This window comes from Acanthopagrus latus, chromosome 20 (genome assembly GCF_904848185.1).
Source record: "Acanthopagrus latus isolate v.2019 chromosome 20, fAcaLat1.1, whole genome shotgun sequence".
Classification (NCBI taxonomy): domain Eukaryota; kingdom Metazoa; phylum Chordata; class Actinopteri; order Spariformes; family Sparidae; genus Acanthopagrus; species Acanthopagrus latus.
In genome coordinates this window covers 11083408-11100513 of record NC_051058.1, presented here as the reverse complement: position 1 = coordinate 11100513, position 17106 = coordinate 11083408, and the positions used below count along the sequence as shown (strand labels likewise).

At 42.6% G+C, this 17106-nt stretch overlaps 1 protein-coding gene across 3 annotated transcripts in view; it reads right to left on the bottom strand.

Annotated features, from left to right (window-relative positions):
- LOC119010093 (liprin-alpha-3-like) overlaps positions 1-16244 on the bottom strand; it is a 30166-nt gene extending 13922 nt beyond the window's left edge. For 2 of the 3 annotated variants that reach the window (XM_037081956.1, XM_037081959.1), the window contains exons 1-7: positions 16017-16244; positions 8745-9550; positions 5355-5456; positions 4799-4963; positions 2976-3050; positions 2809-2868; positions 2478-2606 (exon numbers count right to left, since the gene is read on the bottom strand). In XM_037081956.1, the coding sequence (XP_036937851.1) occupies positions 2478-2606; positions 2809-2868; positions 2976-3050; positions 4799-4963; positions 5355-5456; positions 8745-9080 (867 nt within the window). In that variant the 5' untranslated portion in view covers positions 9081-9550; positions 16017-16244. The remainder of the gene's footprint in view (positions 1-2477; positions 2607-2808; positions 2869-2975; positions 3051-4798; positions 4964-5354; positions 5457-8744; positions 9551-16016) is intronic. The other variant, XM_037081957.1, reaches the window with a different exon arrangement.
- Between the last annotated feature and the right edge of the window lie 862 nt (positions 16245-17106).

Genomic DNA, 17106 nt, shown 5'->3' with positions numbered 1-17106 from the left:
GCAAAGGCTTTGTTAGACCCATGTATACAGCGTGTCTATGACTGCATTCAAATGGCGTCATACTATGAACTACACAGTATGACTCTAACTTTTCAAAGCAACTGCAATAGTGTGACTGGCCACAAGAGGGAAGAGGGAGACCGGTACTGCACATAGATCCCCTCCTTGTTGGGATATATTTTTGGGTGTATTTAAGGAATTGCCTGACTCAAAGGAGTACGCTACATATATAAATGATATCAACCAAATAGAAACACAAATAGATTAATAAGGTAGAAATTTGCAAATACACTTAAGAATCCGTATTCTCTACATCCAGTCCCCAGTGCTAACCAAACCCTAAATCTAAAGGAATAACTATACATTTTGGTAAATGTTATTATTTGCTTAATGATGAGATGATCAAGACTACCTCATGTCCTTACAGTGTATATCAACCCAAGCACAATTTTATATTGTGTTGGTGGTGTTCCAGGAACATTGTAATTAAAGTTGCCCCCAGACCATCACTGAAACACACTAATCACATTATTGTAAAGTCATAGCTTTGATACTCTAGAAAAAACACTAGAAAATGGTATCCTTCAAACACGTGTCTAATGTTGTAATAGGATGATTTAGACCCACACATGACCCAAGTATTCTTGACCTAACCAAACAGTGACAAAAAATAGAGATAAGTGAGCAGTACAACAAAATGATCCAAAGAGGCTTTAATTATGATGTTCTGGGAACAACACCAATACACCAAGACCAGATACCAGATATAGCATGAAGCTATAGTCAGCACAGCATAGGATAGCTTAGCCTAGCAAGACTGAAACATAGGAAATAATTAACCTGGCTCTGTACAATAGCAGAAGTGCACAAACTACACATTGCAGTTCTTTGGAGTAAATGTATTTCCAAAGATATCAAACTATTCCTTTAATGATCCTGTAATCTTGTATTGTATCATATTGTATTGTATTGTATTGTATTGTATTTTAGTGATGTAATTCAACTCAGTACATTTATTCAAGTACTATACTTAAGTTCAATTTTGAGGTACTATTTCTTTGATATTTCCATTTTCCTGCTACTTTACCCCTAGATTCCACCAAATATGTGTCCTGTGTATCTGCTCGGTCCCAGCTCCGGCAGTCCGAAGCCCTCCGGCACAAATACACAGGACTTTTATTTCTGGCGGATGCTGGAGCACGATGCAGCAATTCAGCTGAATTAAGCACCGAGCAGTTAGGAAGTCATGCACCGAAACAACAATATGACATCCGGTTACTTTTCAAAATAAAACACTCTGTATTGACACCAGCATACAAATCTCAAAAAAGATACAAACGCAAGCTCTTTTGCTTATCCTTTGTTCGGGAACACTTTGTGTTGTTTTTACAACACATACCTATAACTGTGGTCGCGAGTGATTATGTGATTATCGTGGGAACTTCTCGGTCTCACAATGCCAGCTGTCGACCGTACTGCGCCGTGACGGAGTCAAAACCCAACTGGAGGGGGTTGCCAGACGGTGGACAGTGGAGCAAAACCAGACTGGAGCTGTAACGCAGCAGACACGTATCTGGTGGAATCTCGGGATAATTCTTCCTCTCCACTACATTTTAGAGGCAAATATTGTAATTTATATTCCTCTAAATGTAAGTGATAACTTGCTAGTCATCAGAGCCAAAGTAGTGCAGTTTAAAGTAATTTATTTTTTATCTGCATTTAATTGTTTAAATTAAAGAAATAAACTTTGATGCTGAATATTAGAACAAATCATCAATAACTGATCAGTAGTTATAGTATATAGCATACATGCATGTGTATTTGTATTTGTGTATAATGTGTTTTTACTTGTTCTATTTAATTCTCAAGTACAACTTATATCAAATACTTTTAGACTTTGATCTAGTACTTTTCATATGAGTGGCTTTCACTCTTACCAAAGTAATATTTTAAGATGATATTTCTACTTTTACTCAAGTATGACTTTTGGGTACTTTTTACATTGTTGTCTTCTATTGTTAAGATGCCAAATGGTACCAGGATCCCAAATTCACTTAATTGATTGACATCCTGTACAATGTGTCATTCAGCCTGCCATGCCTAGATTATGAAAAAATAATTACATATCTAAAGTGCATTTTTATCTCACAATAAACTAAAACAGCACCATTATCATAATTTTTTTTGTCTTGAAGAAACATTGGACTGGCCAAATCGAACCTTAAATCGGCATATTTACAGTAAATTTGTCTTGTTGTTCTGTACCTCAGTGTTGTTGATATAACTTGAAAATGTCATTAAGCAAACATCATTTTAAACACAGGATTTATAAAAGTGATGAGGTTAGAGAGCATCACCCAGTGACGTATTCCCTTGAAGAGCTGAAGATGTCCTCACTTTGCAAAAATGTCCTCACTCTGAGGTGCCAAATCTCTCACAGTCCTCACCATGATAGTTAAACCGAAGCATACACTCACCTGCCGGCACATGAGGGCCAGCCTCTCCCTGAGCTGGGAGAGTTCAGATCTCTGTCGCTCGATCTCTCCTTCTCGCTGTCGTTCAAGCTCACTATCCTCAAGGCCAGAGGAGGGGCCGTTTGGTAGTCGCTGGAATCATGACCATAAAGGACAAAAAAATGACAATGGTAAAGAAGAATAATCAGTTAGAATCACTTCAGGTTGTAGCTGAAGCTAATGACAATCACACCGACACACCATGGTACCCATACATCTACTTTCTACTGACTTTCTGGACGCTAACACATACACAAAAACAACTGGAACCAACATGCATAAAACCCTCCCTTACATCTTTCCCGCCGTCCACCCCTTGTTGACGTCTTTTAATTTGGTCTCTTAAAGAGATTACCTGGAAAGGGGGAGACAAAATGGGCAAACAGACAATATACAAATGAATGTTCTTTCTTCACACTGAGCATCCTTGAGATATAGAAAATCATTCAGATTGAATTTTACCTCTTGAGAAGAAGCTGCAAGTTGATCTTCTAACATGGACACCCTCTCGAGGGCCACACGGAGCCTCTCTCGAACCTGTCGAGAAGACGTGATATAAGTGGACTGACCATTATGCTGTTTACAAATTACAACTCGTACTGTAAATACATCTTATTGACCTCCCTGATGATCCTGCTCGAGAGAGCAAGAAAAAGTTGAATTCAATATTAAACACTTCGGAAGAGGCCCAAACACTCAAACCACTACAGAATTTCTTGAGAAAAGGAGCATTAGGTATTTCTGTGCACTGCATTGCCGTTCAATAGATCCCACACCAGCACTGTGGGTGTTATCATCAACAAGGCTTCTGAAAAAATTCTAGGAATTCTCAGAAGGGCCAACTTAAAGTGAGTGAAGAGAGTGAAGTGAAAAATAGTTGAAGTAACTTACTCCTACTTGCAGTGCAGAAGGAAGCATGTAGAGTAGCACATGATCAAATGCGAGAATGAGATGCAAGGATTCATCCTTCAATTATGGTTTGAGTTTAACATCTATCAAATATGTGTTTGCTTAAACATCTAAGCTAAAACTACCCCATTCTCGAGTGGTGATTTGAAGGGGAATGAGAATGGATGTCATCCCCAAAGTGACCAATATACATCTCCCTTGTTAACCTTTATCCCCTTGTAATACAGACATTTGGTAAGTTGATTAAGTAAGTGTAGTCTGCCTGACTCATTGATCCTTTGTCTGACTGAGGGTTGTACAAAGTTAAGCTGTAGCCCCGGCAATGGTTCTGAAACCAGAAGAATCAGAGAACTCAATTTGCTAGTCCTGTTTGAATGATGCGAACTGGGTCCATCCCCTGTATTTAAAGTCAACAAATCACCTACAACCTGTTTTGCTTCATGCATATCACTTCACCATATCCATTTATACTGTATATTTTACAGTGAGTCCAAAACAAGTGCCAGATGGTACTTGTCAATGTCCATACTGCAGCCATTTAGCCTGCGCTAATTTGCAGATTTTTAAGTTAAAAGACATTTTATCAAAAGCCTTTAATTTGAAACCCGCAACAACAAATTTGTGCAATTTTTTTTGGCTTCTTTGTGGCAGCAGGAACAAGCTATAAAAGCAACATTTGACATACTGTATCATTTGTAAAGCTAATGAGGCTAACTTGTTAGCAAACAGCCAATTTACACAGAAAGCAGATACAGAGAAACAATTTCATAAAGTTTTGATTGAATTTCTGGTCACCTGACAGATGTAAATTCAGTAATCCCTCTGTATCCGGCTTGTCGCCTGCTAAATGCTCCAATATCTTCACAGGCTAGCCGCTAACTTTTTCACCCATACATTTTTACGAATGTTCTCTGAAAACTGAGAAAAGAAGAGATATCTACTTGGTGATTTAGCATTCTGACAGGCTAGCAACAGCTCATTCCGGTAGGCGGGCAGCATTCCCATGGTAGTGGTGCAAACATCAAAACTCCCCTGGTTCTCAGGGCACCCTGTCCGACCACTAGATGCACCACTAATTGACCTAACTAGCTAATGGCAGCTTCAGTTAGCAGCAGTTATTGGTAACTCAAGTGATATGGTGGGCCCAGTTTGTGGCTATGTGGTAAAATGACATGAATTCTATTTTCCTTTGTGCCCTGTTGAAGGCCAATTGGGCTGAAACGTTAGCATGTTGGGTGACCAGGACAGAATAAATTGGTGAAAGATTGGTGAAGTTTTGTGTGTGTGTGTGTGTGTGTTTCTATCCTTCTTCTTCAAAATTTGACCTTCAGCAGATAAGTACAGGCCCTGATCTGCAGCGTGACAGTTTGACCCACCTTCTCGTCCAAGGCCTTGTGGTGCTCGAACAGAGACTTGAGGGCCTTGAGGACTTCCACCTCGCTGGAGACCCCCGCCGGGGACTGGGCTTGTCTTTTCACCACCGTCATCCTCAGACTGCGCTCGTGGCGAGACACCAGACACTCCAGGTGTTCCAGCAACAGCTGCAAGGAGAAAAGGTAAGACAGGGAGACAAAGAGGATGAGGAGGGGTGGGGGGATGGATGACAGACAGAGACAGAAGGATAGAAGGCTCGGGGAAGATGCAGGAGAGTGAAGGGTTGTAGGAGTGACAATGAGATGAAATTAGGCGTCGAGGAGAACGCCAGGTAGCATAAAAGGGACAAGGAGGGAGCGGGAGAGATAAGGAAAGGAGATAAGGCCATAAAGAGGATACACAAGGAGAAAAGAAAATGTGCAGGAGAAAGAGGGAGAGAAGGAGAAAACAAAACAAGCAAATGAAACAGTGTCACGCCCACACAACCACAATGGGTGAGGAAGATAACACTGAGGCTGTTACAGTGCTAATAAGCAAAATGGCCGCTAAACATCTTACACGTGTGTTGTTTCTCTCCGCCTTGAGCTCGGCAATCTCCTCCTCCCTCTCCAGAAGCTGCTCCCGGCAAACGTTCAGCTCTTTTGTCAACACCGCAAACTCCTGTGGAACACACAAGCTGCGTTCAGGGGCAAGCGGAAAACAAACTGTTTAAACATATGGTTTTAATAGTTTAAGTGGGGTACGATGAGCTATGATGTGAGTTTAAAGGGACACACCAATAATTCAGGCCGGACGCAGCCAAAAATCGTGTGACTGTGAGAAGAGAATGGACTGCGTTCAGCACGCAAACATACAGCACTGAAAATATACACAACCCCTCCAGAAAACATGCTCGCAGAACACCTGAGACCAAGCATGTAGGACACCGTTCATGATGTAAACCTTCATAATAATCATGCAAATCACTGACACAGTTTCCAGCACCTCTCTCTCTCTCTCTCTCTCTCTCTCTCTCTCTCTCTCTCTCTCTCTCTCATCCTCCTCTGTGAACTCGCACTCATGGATGGATTACATCACACTGTTACACAATGGCTCTGTGCTGGAATGCACAAGAGAGACCCCAAAAAACACAGCATCGATATGTCATTTACAACACCGCTGGGAGTGCGTTTGTGACTCCTGCATAACGGCAAAGCGGTGTGCGAACAGGAGAGCATGTCTTACATTTCCTTAAACAAAAAAAAGAAACCACTCCGTCTGTGATTCCTTCTCGTCGCCGCCGAAGGCCTTCAGCTCAGAGGCAAACACTGTCTGTGAGAAGAATGTGTAGATGGTAACGGTAAGGATTAGCAGCTTTATGCTTACAAAACAGTGGAAAGTAGACATGAAATTGGTCTGTGTGTGCTTGGAGGAGGGAAAAGAGAGACAGAGCCAGAGAGAGATGTATGCAGATGGTGACACAGTGGGTCCATTGGCTCTTGGCCTTATGGGATTCTTTCTTGTTTGGATAGGGGTCAGCTTCTCAGTTGGCTTCCGTTGTGGCCTTATAGTTTCTTTTCTATTTCGTCTCACTCTACCCTTACATGCTCCCTCCATTAATTTAAATTATCTTGAACCTGAAAATGCTTTTGTCTGGTGTGTTAACTGTAAATTGAGGATGACTTCAAAATATCATATACATATCAAAAACACCCGAACATTCAATTATGTAGCACTTTTATAATGAGTTTGTACTGTTCAAATGTTCGTTGAAATCGCATCGGAGAGGTGTTCAGAGATGCAACTACCGCTCAATGATATGCAATCGTTTTGACAGATATTCTGATTGTGAAATGACTCACATTTTAAGTGGGAATGGTAATTATTGCATTTAATTTTCACTGTGCAAGAAGAATCATGTTCACTCACATCTGGAGAATATGAGTGTATGCTGGGGCTTCTCACAATGCTTCATTTATGATGGTATGTTGTTAACCTTTATGCAGCGATTACTGTAGGCATTCTCATAACATGCCCAGGACCTTGCTGCAGCTAAGTGGTCCAGACAGAGGAGAAAAGAACTGCTTAGCCTAAGTAATCTTTAACATGCTTATTAATATACACATTAAAAAAATCAAAATAAAATCTAAAATATAGAAAAAGACAAAAATCTCTGGTCTAAAACTTCTACATCTTTAGATGTAAATATTGACCAATCATTTTTAAGCGTACACAGTGTCAGCTATACTTGTCTTATACAACTTACCACTTGCCTATGAATACCGAAATATAAGTAGAACACCTAACACATGCACTTAACTAATGAGTATAAGAATTATCCTATGGCATTCAACTTATTTTGTTTATTTACCAAATATAAAAATGTGAGGGGGGGGCTCCAAAAAAAGTCTGCCTAGAGTAATTTGTCCGATTAATCATCCGGCCCTAGATGCAACTAAAATGTATTTCCATTATTGATCAATCTGTCGATTAATTAATGATTAACTGTTGAGTCCACACAATTTCAGAAATGAGTCAATCATATGTAAGTAAATTACAATTTATTAAAACCTAAGGGAACTTTTCAAAAGAAGAATTTGTGGTGTTTTTGGTTGATAAAAGACTTCAGCAACAGTCTTTTATCAGAGTAGCTGCTAACAGTTTCCCGTCCATCATCTTATGATGAACTGACCAATTGTTTCAGCTCCAGAAGTGATAATTTCATGCTGGTTTGGGTGTTATTTTGTCATTATGTTGGAACATTTCAGGACAAATGGGAGATCAAGACACCGAATTCCTTCTACGATACTGTATTCAGGTCATGTACATTTGAATGACAATAAGCACAGCAACCAAACAACACATCAAAATGTGTCGTCTGAGGAATAATGGCAGTAGCTCTGGTGACTCCACGTTCAGGTGTGAAAGGCTCGAGTCTCTTTTTACATTTTGACATCAAAATTTGATCCGAGAAACCAGGTAAAAATACTTTTCTGATGCCCCTTAAAAACCTTGAAATAGTGACAATGACAGTGATCTTGTTATTGAATCAATACAAGATCAGTCAAGTCAGAGCTAGCAGTTGTGACAAACATATCCACCAGGAATCCTGATTGAATTCGATTTGGTTGATTTGTGCTCACAAGTTTTACTCCACTTGTTTCAAAATCATTACCAGTAGAATGACAATAATGTGGCCAATACAGTCTAAAAGAACTGGTATAATGGAATGTGTTTATTGCAAACAGGACCCTGATACTTCCCAGCAGTGTCCTGTACACCTGAATGCAACTTCACATATTTTTTACTGCACAATTAGCTTATGTCCATAAACAGGGATGTCATTCCACATCCATAACTTAACATCCACACACCGTTATTAATGAACGTTCAGGGCTGTGGGTTAGACCCAGTGAAAATGGAGAAAGTTGTTCTAAATGTGGGAGAAAATCTTCACATTCCAGTTATCATTAATGAGCAATTAAATAAACTGAAGAGAATTCCTCTAAAATTAAGTATTCATTTAGCCGAAGCCATAAACAAATATTGGCCTCCAGCGTCATTAATCATCCACTAACAACACGGTCAACAAACATAATAAAAACTGATTACACAATAAGAGGGAAAATTGCGGATGCAACTTGGACTAAACAGCCAGGAGATGATGGGAGCATAAACCCACCGCATTAGTAAGAACAACATTAGTGAGGAAACTCGGGGAAGTATTTAGCATCCACTCTTGAGCTGCGTCTCTCTGCATGAACTGTCACTGCGAAGGCTTACTGTCTCATGAGCTCGCCTCACAATCGCACACACTCATACATAACGACACGCTGATAGCACAGAGGATAAACAACGTTGCCGCACAAGGAGGAACTTAATGCTCTATGAGCCAAAACACACACTTTCGCTTAGAAACCTGACATGTTCACCTTTCCATTGTAAACACACACATGCACACGGGCGTACCTGTGGCAGGGCGATGGATAGCTGCCTCTGAAGGGACTCCTTTTCGTGGCCGAGCTCGCGGAGGCGGAGCTGAGCCGTGCCCAGGCTGTCCTGCGTCTCTCTCAGGTTCTCCAGCAGCCTCTCCCTCTCCGTCAGCATGTTGACCATCAGCGACTCCAGGTTCCCCGTGCTGCCTCCTTCGTCTCCTCCGCCTCTGGGCTCCCTCCCGCTGAAGCCTCCTCCTCCCATCGCACCCCCGGAGCCACCGACACCCGCCCCGGCAGGTGAGGAGGGGCCCCCGCCAGTCCCGCTTCGCCCATCCTCAGAAATGGTGGGCATCACCTCGCACATCATCATGAGACCGTGGCGCGTGTGTGTCAAGCTAATGAAGGAAAAAAAAAACTAAACAGCAGATTGTGCGTGCAAAATGTCTGTCTTTGTGTTGATATGAGCTCGTACTAAAAGTTGGATGTACAAAATATAAATCTTTACATCTTCAGTTTTCCAAAAATATCATTCCTTTGGTCTGCATATCTTCCTCTGTTTATTGCCTTTTATGTTCCCTCTCCAGCACTCACTTGTGTGTGTCTTTGCTCACTTGTTTTCCTTCACAACCTGCATGGTAAGTGATCAGAATGCTTATGTGTTTTCAGTGTTATGCAAGAGGAGGAAGTATCTGCGGGGAAGCCGTTCTGTGGGCGGCTCGGATTGGCTGAGGGCGAGGAAGGGAAAGGGGTTACGGGGGGGAAGGAAGGGACAAAGGAGGGCCGAAGCTCCCAAAATTGTGTCCAAGAGGGCAGAGCTCCTCACAGCACCGGGGGTAAGAGCTGAAAAAGAGAGCAGGCACTGCATTAGATCCTCCTCAGTAAACTCCACTGTGCATAGAACAAATGAGAGAGGTCACCGGAAGAGTGAGCGGCTAGTTTAAGACAACAGGACAAACTCATGCAAGACTATGATAAAGTGACAGTGATAAGATGACAACGGCAATAAAATGATAAATCCTCTGCTTTTACATCCACCGTGAACCTTTCACATCTCAGGTTACTGGGAATGAAATCAAAGACGTGTCAGAGTAGTATGCACGCTGGTTGAGAAATGTCTTGAAACCGTAAACATTCAAGCCAGAGATAGTCCAGACAATACAAAGGGCTGCGTGACAGTCTCTGTGTTAAATGAATCGGTTCGGCAAAGGCATTCTGGGAAATGTGGGCCTGCATGTATTTGCTTTCCACGCCTGTCGATTAAATAGCAGAGGAGGGACAAAGTCATTGTCGCAAGTCAGAGTAAGTGGGCTGTCAAATCTTGGCTTGCCGGCCTGTGTCAAGTCCAAAGCACCAACAAGTCCCGAGTCCAAGTGTTTTCGAGACCAAACACCATTATGTGCTCTCATTATCCATGTTTTAAGGCCAGATTCTCTAACAGAGCTGCAGTTGGTTTGGATAATCTGCAGTAATAACGGAGGCTTTCTAATCTCCTATAAAAAAGACCCTTTAGAATGTGATTCAGTGTATTATTTCTGTGAATACCTTAGTGACTCCATTTTTCACCAGCTATTAACATTTGGAACAAAACCTAAAATGGAACTGATATCCACACTGCTTTAAAACATGCATTTTTATACTCAGCCTAAGCAGGATGTGACATCATTCCAAGTTAGTGGAGTTATTGGAAAGTTGTGGTTCTTAAAACCCAGAGATAAATTCCTTTGTCTGGGCTTTTTGAATGGGTCTTTGGTTGGATGCCTTAAAATGCAGTCCGTGGTTTACACAAGCTCAGGAGAATCCCATGTTTTGCTCTATAACATAAAAGGCATCCGTATATATCCCACATGTAAATGTAAACATGTCTTTGCATCTTTAAAAAGGTAGTTTCTAAGATGCAGCTTAATGAGAGGGGAGCACATTAAACGCGATCATGCCAAACACCAAGACACGGACACACACCACCAGTCTTTGCATTCGGACTTTAGCAGCGAATGATTGTAACTTGCGAGTATAATAAACTTGTGTTGCTACAAAGCTCAGCTTCTGCAATAATCCAAAATACAGTGTGAAAATCCCATCTTTTTTTTTTTTCAAGGGAACCAAGGCAATGCTAATATTAGGCTAGCCTACTAAAATGACGTCACCTCAGCTGATCGCTATACGATTTATTGATTTATTTTTTAAGTCGTGTGAGTCCACATCTCTGTTGAGTAGCCTAAAGCTACTAAGCCATTAGCCAGTTAGCTCAGCTTAGCTCAACATAGGGAGAAGAAACTGTGTGCTGTCCAAAGGTGACACATTTCCCTACCAGCACCTCTAAAGCTCAATAATTAGGACAATCACTATGTCTTGTTCTGTGTTGTGTAAAACTACCCCGAGCAATGAATTCCTGATCTCTCAAACTTGATATAATGTGTTCTGTGTGTAGAATTTGTGAGATTACGAGGTGCTGGTAGATGTGATACACGTATTTCCTTATCTGTCTGTCCAACCACTGTTAAAAGGTATCGGTCACTTTGAGTTTGATTTGATACCTGACGCTGATCAAAGTATGAAAATGCTAATCTGATTTATTTAAGCAAAGATATTCTCAGTTTTCTAAAAAAACAAAAAACAAAAACAAAAAAACAAAAGGGGCATGTGATTGCGTTACAAAAAGTGATCTCACTCCCAAAAAGCTTCCTTTAATCAGTCTTCTTGTAAGTGATCTGCATATCTTAAATGACTTTTTTCAGCTGGACAAAAGCCTCTGGCTCACGCTGCAAACTGTGGGCCAGAACGGTATGGATTCGGGCAATCAGCATTATTATAGCGCCTCGTGTCCTTCTTTTTCTTTCCTTCCATATTCTTCACTGTCTAGTCTGCAATACTCAGGGGGGCTTGCACTGGCCTTTATACTTTTAAGTGGTTTGGACTGATTTAGTGCCCCATGCAGGCTTCTTTACGTCATCGAGGCTGGGCAGCTCTGTAAAGAATTTCTTTTGTCCGACCGAAAAGTCATCCATTTTGTGAATCAAACATATTTAGCGCACAACCTCAGCACCGGTAGAAACAAGCCCTGCCAGTTTTCTCATTATTATTATATAGACGTCCAGGACCAGAGACGGGGACTGCTGGCTGGTAATTGGAGGCCTGATACAGATACTGAATTAGCTCCTCATGCTGGTGAGCTGGCTGGAGTGCTTGGCAACCTCACTGTATGTCCCACTAAAAAACAACTTACTTCCTTTCCCCGCTCCACTGATGGATGATCGCTGATGCGTGACTGAACTGGCATCAACTGCGTTTCCTTAAAATACAGTTCAGAGTGTAATCGCATCTAAGAAATGTTCCGAAACCTCTCTGACACACTGATAGCTGCATATACTACGGTAGGTAAGCGTGTTGTAATAATGCCATATTGTTCCTGTATATCATACGATAACAAATATGGTCTTGTCACCCAGATGAGGCAAGACATGAACAATGCTTTTAATACATTTAGGTGTAAAAAGGTTCACATGGAAGATGCCTTGCTGAATAACTTGGATCCAATATCAGGTCGATACTGACATAATTCACCTATTGGGTATTGGACTGATGAAACAATCAGCCATTTGATCTTGATTCCACGGTCTGATGTTTTAATGATTTATTCTCTCTTACTGTTATAATGCCATTCTAAGCCCACAGTCAAAATGTTACAGCACAAATGATGTATTGGTCAGTTTTTCAGTAATCCCCCAGAATTCAAAATAAACGTACAAGCACAGCAAGCGCTGGACCATGAACCCTCGGCAACATTACATGAGACTGTCTGCAGGTTGAGTGAGCGTCTAACAGTTGGCCAACTCCACATGTCCTCAATTTGGAGATATCTGAGTATTGAAACACAGAAGGTTGCATCTGCGCTTGAACTGAATCAGAACTGAAGCAATAAGTGTAGCAGTGCATCTGTTAAGTAGATGATGTTAAAGGTCTGCATTGCCACACTTTTGTTTTTTGTTTTCTTTTTGCAAAGTGGCAAATGTACACAAAAGTATTTTTTGCTAAGGCCTGAGGAAGAAAACATGATTTGGTTGTCAACTGTTCTGAGGAATAACAGGAAGTCACTCTTCTTTTGGGGTTTTACATTGCCCACAATCATTATGGGGCGGCCTTTCAGAAGCATTCAGCTAACATTAACACTTTCAAAAGACCTAATTAGTTTATTAGGATCTATTGTTTTTTGTAGGAGTGGGGGAAAAAAAGCATTTCTGGACAGACACAACGCCTTTGGTGATGGCACCACAGCTTAAAAAATCTCTGTTGATCAAACTATGCCAAGTACCTCCGATGTTTTCCCAAGCCCAGTCACGAGAATAAAATGTTAAAATATCTACTGGTCATATTTACCATATCAAGATTTGTACAATACGTGTCATGTCATGTTCACGTTACATGTTCAGGAGCTCACTTTCACTTTGAGAGGTGCAGGTGATGGTGGTGGGGTTAACCCGAGCCAGAGACCACTGTTCAAGACAGAGTTTCAACATTTGTAAGCACATGAACCGCTCAGTTTTTTAAAGCAGGATGTTGTGTAAGTTTTTAAACAAGTGAGCCAAAACTTGATCCTTTCCCAACCTCAACCAAGTGCTTTATGTGCCTAAACCTAATCAGACCATAAGTCATCAACACGACCTGAAAATGTCAAACTGAACACCATTCCGACATAAACAATTGCAACGTAAAGTTTAAAAATATCTGCAGTTTACAGAAACGTACATTGCCAACGTTTCTTTCTGGCATTTGTGCTGGGTTTACCAAAGACTACAACATCTTCTAATTGCTACTTTGTGATCCAAACTACACAATATTTCCTCAGAAAATCAATTTCAGTTGGTGCAGGACCTTGAAACAGCTGATATGCTAAGTGTAGGGTGGCCTGTATAAAAGAACTTCCTATAGCTTGGCTCGGGGTAGTCTTGGAATTACTCATTGTCATTACCAGCCGCTCTTCATTAGCTCAGCAGGGGCAGCAGGAAAAACAGGGTAATGTGATTACTGCAAGGTAACTATCAAGGCATAGTTTGCCATGCTCGGACTGTGTCGTACGATGAGTATGTGCTTTCTTTTTTAAAGAAAAGAAAAGGGGAAAAAAAAGAGGATTCATAGCTTTCATGGGAGTGCTGATTCAGTGCAGGCGAAACACAACTGTGCAGCATGCAGTTTTGACTGAAGCGTCAGCTGTGAGGTCACCGGGCTCCAGGACCCGTGTGTGTGTTTATGAGAGAGAGAGAGGGAGAGGGAGAGAGTACTACATGTCTGCTGCATTAAAATGACACCGTGGACGAGTTCGCAGGAGATCTTTTGTTTGAGAGCGGCGTGAAAACAGCGAGCCGGATCCACCGGGTGAGCTTGTGTCACAGTGTCACCATTCTCCATTCGATGCTGTGTGTGTGTGTGTTTGTGCGCACATGTGGGTGTTTTCACATCATGATTGCCCACATCATCATCATCATCATCATCATCATCATCATCATCATCACACACAAGCCACAGTGAATCCTGCTCATAGCCGCTTACCCTGGAGTGCACAGACAGGCTTTACAGTATCTGGTTGCTGGATGACCAATTATGACAACCCCCCCCCCCCACACAACCACCACCACCATCTCCTCATCCTCCTCCCCCTAATTAGGCTGTGTATCATGTTACTGTTAAAAAAAAAAAAAAAAACCGGGCAAAGGAAAATGTCATAGCCTTGTGTCTGCTGTGTGTGTGTTTGTGAAAGAGAAAGAGAGGAAGAGAGGGAGCAGCAAAAACAGTTCCTCCACCACCAGACACTGGGGCGGGGAGGGGGGTTGCAGGCTCCGACAATTAAAAAATAAATAAAAAGGGGCGATGTGTTTTTTTTTTTCTTTTCTTTTTTTCATCCAGCTGCGTGTTAAATCAGAGAAAGCACGCGCGATGGATGCATTCTTGATTCTTTACAATAAAAAAAAAAAAAACCCCGCACGGCATATGCATGTAGCGACTCATAATGAACCCCCTCCCCGACACCACCACCATCACCAGCAGCAGCAGCAGCAGCAGCACCCAACCCAATCCCCCCCTCCTCTCCTCTCCTCTCCTCCTCTCCTCCTAATACCATGAAACAGTACCCCCCCGGCCAAGAAACGCATCATTGGAATCGATAAGTGATTGTCGGCAGCTGGGCAGAGGGAATGAAAGCGTTACAGGCGGACTGTAACGCGCCTCCATCCACATGCACACACGCGCGCGCGCGCACGCGTGCAGACTGTGTGTTGCTCTGATGAGGGGGGTGTTGGGGGGGATGACGAGGCGGCTCTCCTCTTCTGTGCTGGATGACAGCTGGACTAGTCTGTGCGGCTGGCTTACCTCCATTTCTTGAATGTAGGTATGTATGGAGGAAAGACCGTCGGATGGTGGCGCGCATGCATGCACGCTCGCACGCACCGCGCGCACGCACGCACGCACGCACCTACATTCTTATAGTAAGCTGGTGTGCATCGGAGTGATCCCCAGATTGGCCCCCCTCCTTGCGTAAAAACGGCCATCAAAGCATAAAAACGCGGAGGAAGAGGTTCGAGATGGAGATGGAGAGGGTGATGGAGATGGAGGAGGATGGTGCATAAACATTTTCCAGTAATGCCCCCCCCCCCCACCTTTTTTTTCTACAGACATTATAGAATTATAACTCCCATACAGGCCCGGTGACAGCCGCGAGGCGAGCTGGGAGGTTTGACTACAAAGCTCCCAGCGGCGAGCGGCTTAGTTACAGCCATGATTAATTACAAGCAACAAATAGTAGGCCAATATACAGTGGCATCTTATGATCCCCCCAACCCCCCCTCTCTCTCCCTATCCCCCCTCTCTCCCTCTCTCTCTCTCTCTCTCTCTCTCACCTCACTGTATGCAAACGGGAGCGAGCGAGCGCGCCCTAAATAAATCGTGCCGTGCGCTGCCAACACACCTGTCAATTCACCGCCACCGACACACACACACACACACACCGTGCGTTGCATCGTCCACCTAATATAAGCCCTATTTTGCCTCTATTCAAATAGTAAACCCCCTCCCCATCCCTTCCACACACACACGCATAGACACACACAAACGCGCGCACACACACAGCTACAACACCACCACCTCCTCGATCCTTGACAACACATTGTCGGATATGCACACACATGCATTCATCGCAACAACAACAACAAAATGAAATGTATGCATGCATATGTCCTCCTCCGGATGATTCTTCCTCTCCTCCGTCTCGGTGGTAAAAACTGGGTTGCGATGGGGCGGTGTGAAGTTGCATCCTTACCACAGTCATCGCGGGGAGCCCGTAGTGTCCATGTCTGCCGTTAAATATCCCTCAGGTCCATCTCCCTCGGATCGGTCCTCGGCGGAGCCCCTCATCCGAAAAAAATAAAAGCGAGAGTAAAAAAAGCTCACCAGCTGTGATGTGGTATATTTTCTCCCCTTTTTTTCCCCTCCACATGTAAACGGCGAGGAGAGAGGGGAGAGAGAGGGAGGGAGTGAGGGGGGGTGGGGGACGCGGAGAGAGACGATACGCCACCTTACCACAGACTCCCCCTCTGTCGGATTGGAAGGTAATGGGTCTTAAAGAAACATTCTCTCAGCATTCTCCGCATCTCTGTGATTTACGCGCGCGCCACGCTCTCACGCGCGTCCGCAGGCCAATCAAACACCTGATTAATTATACAGCGTGTATTTATATCGGAGACAACTTCACCTCATGTAAGATTGGCCCGTGTTTTCTTTCTTTCTTTTTTTTTTTTAATTTTTTTTTTAGCTTGAACCAAAATTCAGTCATATGATCAAACAAAACAAAACAAAACAAAACAAAGCAAAACATACAAATAAAACAATGTGCGTAAAGGCAGCACTTTATCACAAGGAAGCCACATGAGCGGAGGGAAAACTTCATCTGGGTACTTTTACAACTGTCAAAAAGCGCGTTAATGATCAGCCAAACTTAATTTGCTGTCATAATATTGAATTATTCACCTGTTTTTTGCATCGCATTCCCCAAATTCTGCAAGCATGTTTGAGATGTGACCACTGTGTAATTAAAAAAAAAAAAAGAAATTAAATGCATCCAGGAGTGATTTTACTGTGTTGTATGGAAGCAAAAGCGTGCCTGAATTAATCAACCATTGCAGGAACGTGTTTCCTCAACTTCTAGCTTTTGAATTAATTTTTCTAGAATGCGGCTGTATCTGCTGATGGCAGCCACACAGCATGCACCCACCTGCCCACACATAAAAAAATCTCACCTCATAAAGACTGTTATTAATATGCATTTTGATATTGATATCACATTTGTAAACAGATAAGCATCTCTCTCTCCCTCTCTCTTCCTCTGTGTGTGTGTGTGTGTGTGTGTGTGC